Here is a 14532-nt window from a genome sequence, read left to right as displayed (position 1 = left end):
GTTTACTTATGTATCGAAATTAAAATAAAAGAAAAATAACGAGTTAAATGTATATAAATGTATTTCAAAATTTATGCTAAAATGCTAAAACAAGCTTGAGATTTATACTTTTTACGATTATTTGACACGTTGGGTATTTATTTTCTTAACTGAAAAACAAAAACTAAAATGTGTTTCAGGTGCTTTATTGTACATAAATAAACTCATAGATTTAAACTTTGTGCAAGAGCAGATCAAATGAATATATTTCAGTAATATTTTACTCCCATTGTACGTACATATATTGCTATGTAATTGTCTCTTTTTTGCATTGAACGCTTGAAAAAAAAAGAAAAAAAAAAACAAAAAATAAGAATTTAATATAGTTATAAAAACGATGAAAATATCCATGTGTTCATCCTTTTCTTTCTATTTTTTTCCTCTTCAGACATAAAAGATGAAGTCATAGAACTGTTACTTTGAGCTCATCTAATGATAATTGTCTTTCTAAGGTTTTCGTCCCGCTCAAGTCGGACATAGAAGATTCCCTACCAGAATATGATATTTGATTTTCTTGACATCTCAAAAGGCTGAAAGAAAAAAACAGAACTCTTAATCAGGATTTTAACTATACCTTAGAAACATTTAAATATCATACAATGGCAATACTCTTATACTACACATGAAATGCTCTAAAATGATATATTTTCCTGTGAAACATTTCCTGTGTGATATTACATGACGTCTATTCTATGAATATTGCTGCATCAGTGTGTGAAAGAATAAGTTTTACTTTAAGTTCCGTGTGTACCAGCTATTTATAGGAAAATCATACCCGTATTTGGACATTGAAATTTTCTGTTTGACCTCTTACATCAAAACGTTTGACGAACGGAAAAAAATGACGAGTGATGTGTGCACGTAACTAGTAAAAAGAGGTACCTATATATGTGTCAAAAATTCACTCTGATAAACACACAGTGTATCTAAAGCTTTTTTCAAAAAAAAAGAAAGTCTTTGATTCCCTGTAGTACAGTTTAAGCGTACGCAATGCATTGCTTTCATACAATCTAGACAGAATAGGTAACGATATGAATTAAACAATTGCGTTGCGGGAAGAAGTTGAAGTTACTGATATTTTAGGAAAGAAACACTTCTCGACACCATAAAAAGTAATCCAAAGCCAACTGTGCAAAATGATTAGGTTCCAGAGCTTCGATGGAAGAAGGATTAAACAACTACTTTTGTCAAGATAGTCGTGAGTTTGTTTCGTCAATAAAGTACTGCGATGGTTATTGGCATTGATTCCAATAAGAATACCAATATTTCTCGTCAAAAAGATAAGGCGTCATAGTCCAACTACAAATGCCCTTCCATGAACTGACTCTTACGTGACCAGTGCATCGACTAACTCTTTCGGCAGAGAAAATCTTCGCTGATTTTTGACTGAAGTGAACGCAGTTGTTCAAGACTTCTTCACTTTAAACTTCAGGATTTTTTAAAAACGCAATTCTTCCAAACGAGAAAGATAACAATAAAGAACGACAATTGATAGAGTGCAGTCTGATGTAAAATATGATGAGTATTCTTTGTAAATAACCTATCACAAAAATGAGCAGAACTTTTTAATTCATCTAAAACTTTGGTGCAGCGACTTTTGGGATTTTTACATATTAATACTTAAGATAATTACTTTTAAAAAGTTCGTACAAAGTTTATTAGAGTATTAATTTAGAGTATTAAATTTAAAGTAAATCAATAATTTGTAAAATTGCCATTTTATCTTTTGAATATCAATTTAAAATTATGTACAGATACATAAACCACTTATTTTGCACGTTAATATGCATTGATTCTATCAAAATTCAACCCCCGAAAAAACTGCTTTTCAAAAATGCAAAATAATTCGAATATGATTGTAAGATTAGCAATCATACAAAGTGGTTCTATGAGAAGTGTTCTATATATCAAAATTTATAAATGCCATTTTTAAATACATCAGTTTTAAAGTATTTTCAATATATTTATTTGATATTCAAGCATAAAAACACGAAACATTAGAATGACAACTGAACAGTATAAAGTTAATAATTACAATACGAACCTTCCTTAAAATTCTCAAGTGTCAACAATAATAATAAGGAAAGAAGTAAAATAATTAAGTATCTATAAGTTTTGTACTGCCTAATTGGTGCCGTGATGTTGATTCTACTGTATGTACTAAATTCTTTTAATTGAAATACAGGAAAAATGAAATGACATAAAAATGTATATATATTTAAGTATTTAATTGCGAGTTCCTTAGAATGCCATTATAAATTATAGTCCCACCGTATATTTCAACCAGAAAGAATGTTTATGCACATGTTATCCCACTAATTGCTTTAAAGACTTTAAAAAATATATAAGCTTTAAAAATGTGTAAGATATAGAAAAGTTTTTTCTACCACTGTGTGAAAGTCATTAATTTTGAATCATTCACATACATAGCGCAGTGAGAAATGTAAATACTTCAAGAAATTATCTACATCTTGATAATTACAGATTAAAATATATTTACCATAAAGAGACCTTTAAAGAAATTAAAACTCGCTTTTATGGAAAATAGCTAGAGAGAGAATAGCTGACGTTAAAACTTTCTTAAGCCTCAAATCTCTGGTAACATTTTTAGGATATGCTTCCTAAGCTCGGAGCTGTTTAAGCGAAGGGTGAATTATGAATTCCGCATCAGTTTGTTAGTGGTGGGTTTCCGAAATTAATGACTGTGTACAGCATTTTAAGAAGGGAGGAGATTTTTCCTCACTTCTTAAGGCTTCGCTTGAAAAACAATTCTTGCCAAAAGAATGATGAATTGCTTCTTTACCTTTTCCAGATGAAAGAACGGATAAGAGTGATGTTTTAATTAGTGGTGGGATATTTCAGTCAAGATTCAGGTAAGAAGTTTGTTTTAAAGAGATATAGTTTTTCTTAAAAACTGATAATGTTTGAAATTTCTCTCTTAGCGTAGAAACAGGCATCATAGTAATGTACTCAGTCACTCCAAAGGTATGTAGGGTTGGTTGGGGTAAATGTGTCACACCCCCTCCCCTTAAATTGAAATATGGATAAAGTTTTCAAACTTGGTTGCACAGATCATGTTAAATTTCACCGCAGTGATTGATTTTGTACATATTTGGGATTCGTAGAATTTTTCTTTAGGTTATAGCATTTAGTCAAAAAAAAAAAAATCTGATTTTTTTTTTTGAGTTTAAGCAACTATTTTCAAAGAAGTGTTTCCAGGTTAGCTTTTATTATTTTTTATGATAATTAATTTTTTACGTGTAGTTTAAATTAAAGTTCATACAGCAACAAGAATTTTTGTATAAAATATTATTAATAAGTATTTATGAGGAGGGAGTCCTATTTACTTTGTACATTTTTGCTATACGGGGTAAGTGGGTTCCCCTATAATAATCGGGATTTCAAAATCAAAAGCAACTCTGATTAAATATTTGTGTTGGTGAAATACAAGACAACTATCACGACTTAATAGAAATTGATAATTCAGCTACAAAAACTGCTAAAGCTGGTAATTACGTATTTGTGAAACATACATGAAAGAAAACCATTAAGATTTCAGTTGGGGTAATGTAGTTGGTGATACAATATAAAAAATACTGTTGAATTTGCAAGAACGAATAAAAATAGTGAAACTTTTTATTGGCGTAGTGCAGATGATGTGGGAATAATTACTGAGGATGAAGCGATAATGGTTCTTCCTTAGCCAACCTTACATAGACGCAGTCAATTAGTGTTGCCAATTTCTTTTTCAACTTATATTTTTGGCAAATTTACTCAAAATGATCTCACTTACCGTATTGCGTTCATTAAACACACCGTTATATGTAAAAGTGAAATATTTCCCTACAGGCTTTCAATTAATGTTAAAAATAAAAATTGTTTTGTTTTTCATCTTAAAATTTTCTGTGATACACATTTAAAAGACAGTAAATACCTCATAAATGGATGCATTTACAAAAAAATAATTCACATTAAAAATTTACATACTTCATCATGTAAGACCCAATTACCCCATTTTTAGATATGCTTTATTTAACTTTGAATGAAAGGGGGGGGGGACCCACTGACCCTTTACTATGGAGTATGTGGGACACCCATCCGACTTTTTTAAAAATATAATCGTTAAGAATATTTAAAGCATAATTTTAGAAAAAAATAATGAACTTTTGTTTTTTTAATAATCTCCAAGATAAATTAAGAAAATAAGTTTAAAATGTTTTTTGTTTCAACACTTTTGTATAAGGTTTCAAAAACGAAAAATTCTCAAAAGGGTCCCACTTCCTCCAACCAACCCTACATTGATTATCACATTGATTGCGATTATGAAATACGAATATTGATTATTAAATTCATCATTTAAGTGCCCTTAAAACACAATAGTGCAAAAAATTACAATTTTTATTTTTTTTTTTAAGGAATCTAAAGCATTTTTCTCAACAGGTACGTTTCTGTTGAAGAAACATCCATTGGTTCGGCGACTTGCTCTACCGTGGCGACCTTAGAAAAACTGCTTAAAGCAAATGGTGATAGCTAGAAGCATGTGGCAACCCTAGATTTTAGAAATTGAAATTGCTGAACTTAGCCAACTACGAAACGTTTAGATAGCAATGACGATAAATTAAACGCTGTTGCAAGAAAAATAGTGCAGTTTAGCTACAAAAGTTCAATTTAAACGTGGTTTTCGACAATAAGCACCAATGTTCAAAAAAGTTTCAAATTTGCAAATGAATTAAACTGCAAATTTGAAGGAAAACGTTATTTTTCGTACCTTATATTAAATTTTACATCAAGTGTATTTTAATGTTTTTTTTCTTCTAGTGTTTAATAATTTTTTACTATTAGTTTTCCCCCCAAAAAATATTTTTTGCATTTATTTCAAAGAAACCTGTAGACTAATGCTCTGTAATCATGTCTCCTTTTTAAATTTTTAACGTATATGCACGAAAAAAATGTTTCTTTTCCCTTTTTTTTGAAAATGTATTTCATTTGCTTAACAAGGTTTAAATAGCTACATATTATTCATCTTGAAAAGAAGAAGACTTTAAACTTAAGCATAAATGACTTCTTGAAATTTAATTAAACTTGCCTGATTGCATTTAAACTTTGTCTTCAGAAAATGCACAAAGGCACACATGCGTGTGTGCATAGATTCTATTATATTTCATAGCCAATAATTATATTATTTATTATATTATCTTTTATATTTTATAGCCAATAATTTTAGTGTGCAGGAAAACTAAAAACCAATATCAGAGGAACAGGATTAGTTTAGATCCTATCTAGTTGTAAATGTCTCTAAAAGAAAATACATATAATCTATGGTGAACGTACCTAAATATTGGTGATTCTGGCACGGGATTGGCATTCCTAATTCCGTTCCTAGGATTACATCTGAAAATAAATTTAACAGATAGGTAAGTAACACAAATTTGAGGCTGCTTGCTACAACATTAAACTGGAATTTGAACCAGGACTATGAAGTCACAGGACGAATGAGTGACTTGGTCTCTTGTAACCCAAAATCAATCCGATTCCAACTCTGCAGCCTTGATTTCAACCCGCTCTTCAGATAAAGAAATGAAGCAATGAGGGGGAAAAGAACTGATACATTGATACATTTTCAAAATTATATATTCAGTTATATAGTTAATATATTGAGTATATTTTCTTCGTATAGATCGCCCTTAGAAAGAAATTCTTTTGAACTCTTAAACGTGTATTTTATGTTTTAGTTACCTATTTCTGCTGTATTTACATCAGAGGTATTCAACTGATGCATTGGTCAATATTAATCCACTTATATGGTTATGACTATTGATAGTTATCATTAAAATGTTTAATTTTTGCTTTGTTTCAAAACTAAAAATGTCTTTAAAAACAAATAGTGTTGAAGATCATATGAAAATTTTGTACAAAAACAGATGCATTAAGCTTTTCATTTTTTTTCTAAATTATTCCCGTAAATTTTATCAGCAATATCAGTGAACATTGTTAATGCTACTTTCTTTTCACTTATTATCCTACTTATAAATGATAACGACTTATACACGGCATCTAATCGTTTTCATTTTCTGCTCATTATACATCTTTCAAATACAGAAATATAGAAATATCTGATAAGAGTTCTCGAAAGGCATTCGTCTGCGATCTGAATGACATACAAGGCAGAAAAAAATCCAAGGGCTATACTTTTCTTTCTGCATCTCTTATGATGTCGTAACTGCCAATCCCAAGTAGAAAAAGAAGCAATGTGTACCACGGAATAAAAGTTCCATGTTCTGCAACTCTCTTGGCAATATCGTCGTTGACACAAGCGATGAAAATATTCGAGTGAGTGGGCATCGGGGAAACTTCCCAAACATTCGCGAGCAAATAGATTTTTCTGATAGCCGCAGTACCAGATGTGAAACATTCCTTTATGAACTAAACAGGAAAAAAGCATGCAGAGTGAAATTCAATTTTCGCAGTGTTGCCGCTTATTTTTAAGTATTGTCTACAAAATCAACACTTTAACATAACTCAATAATGAATGTCCTTGTTCTGTGTATAAAGATTTTTTTGAAAAAAAGGTTAGGTCTCACATTTTTAACAGACAACATTTATAACTGTAAAATTGAATATGGTTCCACTTTTCAAATAAATTTGTGAATTGAAACTTATTTTGAAGTCGAACACAGAAAATTTAATTTCTTGAAGAAAAAAACATTTTACCTACACTTTTAACATCTTTTAAGATTCCAAAAGCGTAAGAAAGACAAAACGTACTAAACATTTCATTATTCTGCAAAATAATTTCATAGATATTTGAAACGCCATGAAATACAAAACGGGAATTTCAGTAAAAAATTTTGTTTGTCACACAATTAATTTATGACTTAAAAACTAGATTTACGAAAGTGAACTACAATGCGAAAAATAATTTTACAAAGAAAAAGCATCCTTACACGATAATATCGGTATTGTCACTCTACTTCTGGGGAGGGGGTGCTTTCTTTACTTATATCAATTGCTTTTCATGCAAGTTCAAGTGTTCAGGAGCAGTGCCGGTTTACAATCCATCTGAGCCGGGAAAAAAAACTTGAATCTATTGCTGTCACTCAGTTTCCTTTAAATTTCAACGAAAAAACGAAAAGAAAAAGTGATATAAAATATCCAGACACAAAAATCGGGTAAGTTTGCCACCGCTAAATGTTGTTACCCTGGGCAAGAGCCTGACTTGCTCCCCCAAAGACCCAGCACTGCTCAGCGCCTTATTGGACCATATGCATTGTTGGACCATAGTATACATATGCTAAAGATGACATGCTTTATATAGGTGGTGTTTTATCTAAGCTATATGATCAACATGCTTGCCTTTTGGAAGTATAGGATGCAACAATTTACTAACAATGGACTATAAAATACAATTTTCTATGCAAAAAAGAGGGGGATGAGGTAAATTTCTAGTCATATACAATGAAAATAGGGGAAAAACATAATTAGGTTTTTTTTGCATGTTATGTAATCAGTATTATTGCAAGACTAAATATTTGCAAGCAAATTAAGATCACAATCGCCAGCCTTGGAAAGGCTAGCGATTGTGAACAAAGGTTAATTGAATGTAGTTAGCTTAATAAGACTTTGAAACTTTACAACAGATTTAGGACTCGCAAAATGTTTTAGCATTTCATCAACCCGTTAAGCATTTAGTAGAGTCGAGTGTAGGCGAAAACTAAAAACATGCTTAAAAATAGCAGTATTTAAAAATGAATGTAGGAGGAAATTTCACAACAAACATTATCTGTTCTAATTGTAGTTTTGATATCAACGTTAACTATATGGGAACAGAAACAAACGTTTCCTAATTTAAATAAACGGCTCCTAATTCAAATGCGTAAAGTTTGAAATCGAAACCGGACAAACAATTCGCTTATACCATTGTTGCTATGTCACAAATATTGTGCAAAAAAAAAAAAAAAAAAAAAAAAAAATCAGTACACTAATGCACATTATTTATCAAAATTAAAATTGATTTTGTGTAATGGGGGAGGGGGTTCCTACTCAGTTTAAAACAAGTTTATATTTTAAATAAATCAAAATTTAAAACTCACCTAAATAGAACGAACGTAATAAGTGGTGTATAAGAAATATCACTGTCTTGGGACTTGAATAACTGTTACGTCAAAGATATTCTATGAAGCTTTTCCATTCCCAAAGCCTTTATTACACCCTGAGCTCCCAGAAAACATTTAAATGGCTTCTCAGTAAAAAAGCACTTTGAAAGGAATAAAGTAAAACTGCACTTTTAGACGCTTGGTCGTTGTTTTATGCATCTGGGTACTTACGATAAAAGTTTACTTTGAAATAGCTAAAAACAACAAAACAAAGTATTTACATGCAAACAATGAACCTACAAGGGATTTTGACATTGTTTTTTTTCTTTATAGACGGTTTGATGTTTTATAAAAATATCGAATAAATTAGGTATTGATTTTAAAACAATACGTGTGCGTTACGTAGAAATATTTGTAAAATATTTTGACATAAAAGAACTGTTCAATCAATACGTCTAAGGCATACTTGATGAAAATGGTTTTCAGAAAATTTAATGATTTTTAAACTAGTGTGTCATTGGAGTTATATAAAATACATAAAATACTTTAGAAAATAAGTGCTTTATGTGGAAATTAAATGTTTAAAAAAATCAATAATAAGAATAAATAAAATTTGTTAAATAAACCTGTTGTAAATGTAAGTAGAATCGAATTGTAATGTGTAAGCGTTTTTTCTGAAAGAAAAATGACGTTTTATCAGCGTATCAGTGTTTCATATTTCCTAAATTCATCTCTAGATCTTCATATAACAGCAACTATGCGGTAATACGAGGGCTGTTTTTTTATCAACTTCCGATGCGTTGTAAAATTAAAACTAGTGAGAGTAATTAAATAAATTTATTGTCAAAAGTTAGGTACATTATTATTTACTTTTCAACATAATCGGCATTTAAATCGAGGCATTTTTCATACCTGGGTACAAGGTTCTTAATACCTTCTTCATAGAAGCTTGCCGCCAATGATTTGAGATGGATTTTCACGGCGTTTTTTGTAGCCTAACTTGTCAGTTACGATAGTGTATAGGGCTGATCGGATAGGTCCGTACTCGTAAAACCTCCAAATGCTTCTTGCAGTTTGGTCAATTCGATCAACGAGGTCTTCGTTTGCGACCGACTTTCGTCCTTGGTCTTCTTCAACATGAATGTCACCTCGTCCATCTTTAAATTTCTTACACCAATCACGTCTGCACTGTCACTCATAAAGCTTTCACAGTATATTCGTTTCATTCTACGGTGAATTTCTGCTGCGGATAAACCTTTAGCTTGCAAAAAGCGAATGACACTTCGCAACTCACACTTGGCGGGAGATTCTATCATGGTAGCCATGTTTATGTGTCGCTATTCAAACTGGTAATGGTGTCGGACGCCCGAAAACGAGTGAGGTTGTAGTGGGAGAGGTGCGCAGTCGACTGCCATGCATTGCTGGCCGATGCCGCTCGCCCTGCCGTCTAGCGGCACGATCGGAAGTTGAAAAAAAAAACAGCCCTCGTATAAAGAAATTATGGAATTTAAGGTTGAATTCCTCTAACTTATGTTATTTTTTCAATATTAATGCATAGAATCATAAGAATGATAGTTTAAAAATTGAACATTTAGTAAATGGCAAACTGTTTTTAAACTTTAAAATTTCCCGAAAGATGTAAGAAACAACTGATCCAAGTTAAAACTTCTGTAACTCGCCTTTCAGCTAGGATTAAAATCCAGTTCCAGGCGGTAAATGTTTAAGATACAGAAAATTCGTCAGCCTTTATGTCGTATAAGTTTGTTATACTCAAAAAATACCTTTAGTACTCCTTTGGCTGGATTACCCTCCGCAAAGTAAAATTTTTAGAGCAGATTCGCATCGGAAGATCTCAAATGACTCTTTTGATTGAGAACTTGAGCGTTAAAACTCTAACATGGTAATGGGAATCAATCGATAATGGAGCCAAATAAAAGAAAGTAAAACAAATCTTGGATACGAATATTAGGTGTGACATTGGTAACTATTAGTCTGTCTTTGTTAGTCTTTGTATCGGTTGCCCCCCGTAATATATATATATATATATATATATATATACATTCTTGGATTTACATAAACCTGCATAACATCGTTTGTGTACTAACCCAATCTCCGTCCCGTTTGGAACTACAGCGTCATTCATTATTAGTCAAAAAATATTTCTCGCTCTACTTTAAACTTGTTATTTGCCATTTATGATGATTGAAATAATGGTAATAAAATTAATTAAAATCTTACTTAGGCGAGTTATGGCAGTGAGCACAGTTGTGGTCGGCCCAGGGGTCGGCGTAAGGTACAAGCGGCACGACGGCCGGCTGATTCAAGGTGTTCTGAAGTCTTGTTTCAGGTAAACCCAGAGCCACTAGGCCACCTAAGATCTGCAATACTCCTATAAGAGTCATAGGTAGACTGTGCAAAGTACGGCCCTGTAAAGTAAAATAAATTAACTTTACACACTAAAACTATTTATCTCATTTGATTAGACACATATTTATATTTGAACAAACATTTTACTTGGCTGTTCAAGCTCAATTTGTTCTGCTTCTAAAACATTTAGCTAGAAGTATGGGTAAAAAATAACACAATTATTTCATAGGTATCATATCAAATCACACTCCAGGGTTCCCGTACATACCACTTTTTGCTGTTTAACTGGTTTAATGGGACCCTGAAGACGGCTCTATTTTTTGATCCAGAACAGAAACTAAGCATTCCCTGGTAAATCACCCGCATTCACTTGGAGGACTATGTGACCACGACATATTTAACGTCACTCAGTCACCATTAACGATCAAGCAGGGTCTTTGACCAGTTGACATCGAAAGCGGGTTTCGATGTCAACTGGTCAACCCTTCTGTTTCTAGTTCGCGCTTTACCGATCAGGCCACCACGTCCTATTTCGCAGATGTAGTGGGGATGTTTATTCAGATTCCATTTAAAAACAATGTGAAGTTTTTAGGTTGAAAGTATTAACATAAACCGGTTATGAAACGGCAAGAATGGAGTTATAACCACCCAAAACAAAGACATTAACGACCTTGAACAACAAGTTTTTGAAAGGAGCACTCGAAGTTGAGGTACCTGGTAGATGAGCAAGGGCAGGAAGACAGGACACAAAAGGCTGAGGATTTCTGACAGCACAATCGCTGTTTCTCGAGGCCCATGCGGTATCAGCTCGGCCGTCCACAACGGCAACACGAAGTAGGAAATTGAGACGCTGAGTTTTGTAGATACAAACAGCGTCAGAGAGGCCGACTTTCCTGCAAAAAAGTAAAGTATTATGAAAAACCAACTTAGGATTTTTTCTCCTGCAATGAGATTGTTTTACGTAACCATTTTCAAAATTTTCAAAGAAAACATAATTTTATATTTATTACTGCTCTACATTATACCTCTTAAAGTGAATATTTAGAATTAGTTGCTTATAACTGAAGATCTTGGAAGGTTTTACTCCTCCAGAAATCAAGATGCAATTCGAACACCTTATATGGACCCTGTTATGGAAAAATGGGCCAACCCACCAAGCAGTACTTTGGAGTAAATTGAGTTTAAAGTTGAACTCTTTCTTGGTAGTGGGATGCATTTTATTCATTAGAGAGCGCAAGAATACAGGCTCAAATCACCTTTGCATCCCATAACGTGTCAGTTTATCTCCCTACCTGTGTGTATAACTTTTTTTTTTGAATTTTTGTGGGTTAACTCATTTTTTTGGATAACACTGTCAATATAACCTTTCAAGAGTAACATTTATTTTCAAGCAATATGTATCGTTGCGAAAAGAAAACGAGTATTTTCACAGTGTCACTTTATAATCAGTTTATTTATAGCTTTTTATTGCAATTGAAACATGCTCACTGACTATACGAAGGTAATCATCTTTATATGTTTAAAAATTAATATATTTATTTATAATTTAGAAATACAGCAAAACATGCTTAATAAATTTCCTTAGATTTTTAAGCGCTAATACTTATAAGATTATTGTGATAGCTCATCTAAGCAATAAATAAAGTACTTTCATATTTTAGAAAAATGAGAAGAGAAAAAGAAAGAAAAAAAAAACCTTCGGAAAAGTAGGAGTTTTTAGAACATGCGATCGGTAAATCCCAAACAGTAAGAGAAGAAGATTGTTCTCAACTTGATTTGATTAGTTTATCAGGACCTTATGCAGTTTACTTAAAAAATGGTAGTGTCTTATCTCCTCAGAATGTGATAATAGATCCTACAGTGGTCCAAAAAACGAAAGAATTTTTGAGTCAATAATGTGTAAATTGTGACATTATTTCAAATTATAGTATTTAAGCATTTCTGTTTTGAAAAATATGCGATTTTTATGCATTATTTTATGTTTGTGAAAACTACCTCAAATTTTACTATAGTTAAAATTTTCTCCGGCCCGCAGTTTACGGGTTGAGGAAACACTGATCTATAATAGGTGAAATATATTTGCAATTTTCTGGGAAATTAATATTATACCCACCTCTCCTTCTGGTTGCCATGGTGACACAGAGCACTCCTCCTAAGGCACAGGTGACACAGTAAGAGCACCTTCGACTGCCGCATCGCAGCATTAAGGCGGCAATGGCCCATCCCAGCACCTCGGTGACCGCAGAAAGCAATAGGTTAAGATGGACGTCCCCTTGAAGCTCCACGCACAAGTAATTGAGACCCAGGAACGAGGCGGTGCTCGTCAGCCTACAAATAAATCAGCCATGTTTTCAATTAAGCTCGCTCATTCGTCATTGTTGCTAATAATTGCTGTATAACACTTAAACTTTGAGACGAAGTGTACTGACTGGAAAATTTCCCCAAAATCTTTTGACTTAAGTATTTCAGGAGAAACGTTCTAAGAAAGTAGTTTCTATGTTATTAAATTAGTAAATATTTTTTGCGACAATTTAACAGCCGGAAAAACAACTTAAAAATGCACAAAGTTCCAGCTGAATGCAGACATGTTTTTTGAGTTTCCAGGAAATCTTTTTTAAATTTAAAAGAGTGTGAGCGTCACGCATGCAGAGGCATTTGGCAAACTGCTTTTGTCAAATTGCCTTCATACAATTACACACACAAATACAATTGCAGTAAAATCTTCGCCTCAAATCATCAGTAGGATATCTTTCTCTTATTCCTGGGATTAGACGTCTCACTTTTGCTCTGAGGAGACGATATAATTTGTAGTTGTGTGCATCTTTTTCTAATAATAAACATGAAGTTTGACTACCGATTAGATTAAAAGACAAAAATCTGGTTTATGGACGCACCTACTAATTTTTGGGGATGCCAGCTTTTGCAGATGTACATTAACCTATGAATTAATCCTATTAATTAGCCTAATTAATTAGCCTCTAAAATCACATTCAAATGAGCGGAACACGTTTATCGAATTTTCACTTTTTCCCCTTCATTCATATAGACTAGTCTTAACTGGTCCTTTGCTAATTCCATATAATCCATAAGCAGACTGTAGTCTGGTGGATAGTACACATTTTACAATTGTTTTTAAATATTTCGAGTAGACACTCTGGCAGCCCAGATTCGCCATTGGATTGAGTAAAAAATAAAACTTGTTTCGTAGCAACTAATCAATTACATTATTCATGCATAAAAAGAATGCCATTTCATAATGTCTAAATTCAAGTTTAATTTAAAGTTGCGTGATGGTGCAGACGGCTCTTGTTAACTGTGAGGGTAAGCTGATGACAAGTGTTATTCAAAACGAATGATGTGAAACCAATTTTGAATCTAACTTAATGGAGGAATTCCATTTGAATGAATAACAGCGTCGAGTATACTTCAAAATTGCATTACTAATGTCATGTAGAATTATCCGGGGCATTTATCCCTGGAGACTTTGCCATTAGAAGCCTTCTGTGCCAGATAAAATGAGAAGTCCGGACTAAGAGCTATGTTTAAATATGCATGCCAGCTTTCGTTAATTTAAACAAGTAATTGAAAGCCGTGTTTCAATTAGAATTGTATTATATTAAATGAATAAATCTGCGGACGCTTGGGTTTTAATACACGTTTTCTTTGCTGCTGTTTTTCAAAGTGAACGTACAACGACAATAGAATGTTTTGTCATCCATTCAATGAATTTTGAAAGCAGTCAATGTAGGAAATTATATTTAAATTAATTAAGTTCACGATCCGTTATTTTACGGTAGAGAAAGCGTATGGAACTTTAAAACGGGGAAGCACAATGCATTGTTTAAGACATAATTTCGGGTTGAATAAATGTTCTATGTGTTTCTCAAATTGATTCTGATAGTCGAATTGGGACATCTGCTTGGACAATTTACGTACTTTAAAAATTGTAAGTAGTTTGAAGTGTCATTTGAATTATATGCATTCAATTTTTAAGCAAAATTATTTTTACAATATGCTTAACAAACGAAGTTGT

The 14532-nt window shown here is 32.5% G+C and overlaps 1 protein-coding gene across 1 annotated transcript in view; it reads right to left on the bottom strand.

The window, feature by feature from the left end:
* Window positions 1–442: 442 nt before the first annotated feature.
* LOC129227448 (beta-alanine transporter-like) overlaps window positions 443–14532 on the bottom strand; it is a 140549-nt gene continuing 126459 nt past the window's right edge. Inside the window, exons 7-11 of the mRNA XM_054862012.1 lie at window positions 12613–12827; window positions 11214–11392; window positions 10371–10558; window positions 5371–5430; window positions 443–569 (exon numbers count right to left, since the gene is read on the bottom strand). Of these exons, the coding sequence (XP_054717987.1) occupies window positions 443–569; window positions 5371–5430; window positions 10371–10558; window positions 11214–11392; window positions 12613–12827 (769 nt within the window). The remainder of the gene's footprint in view (window positions 570–5370; window positions 5431–10370; window positions 10559–11213; window positions 11393–12612; window positions 12828–14532) is intronic.

This window comes from Uloborus diversus, chromosome 1, assembly GCF_026930045.1.
Source record: "Uloborus diversus isolate 005 chromosome 1, Udiv.v.3.1, whole genome shotgun sequence".
In the NCBI taxonomy this organism is placed as follows: domain Eukaryota; kingdom Metazoa; phylum Arthropoda; class Arachnida; order Araneae; family Uloboridae; genus Uloborus; species Uloborus diversus.
Note: the sequence above shows the minus strand (reverse complement) of the source record. Positions and strands in the feature narration are given on the sequence as shown.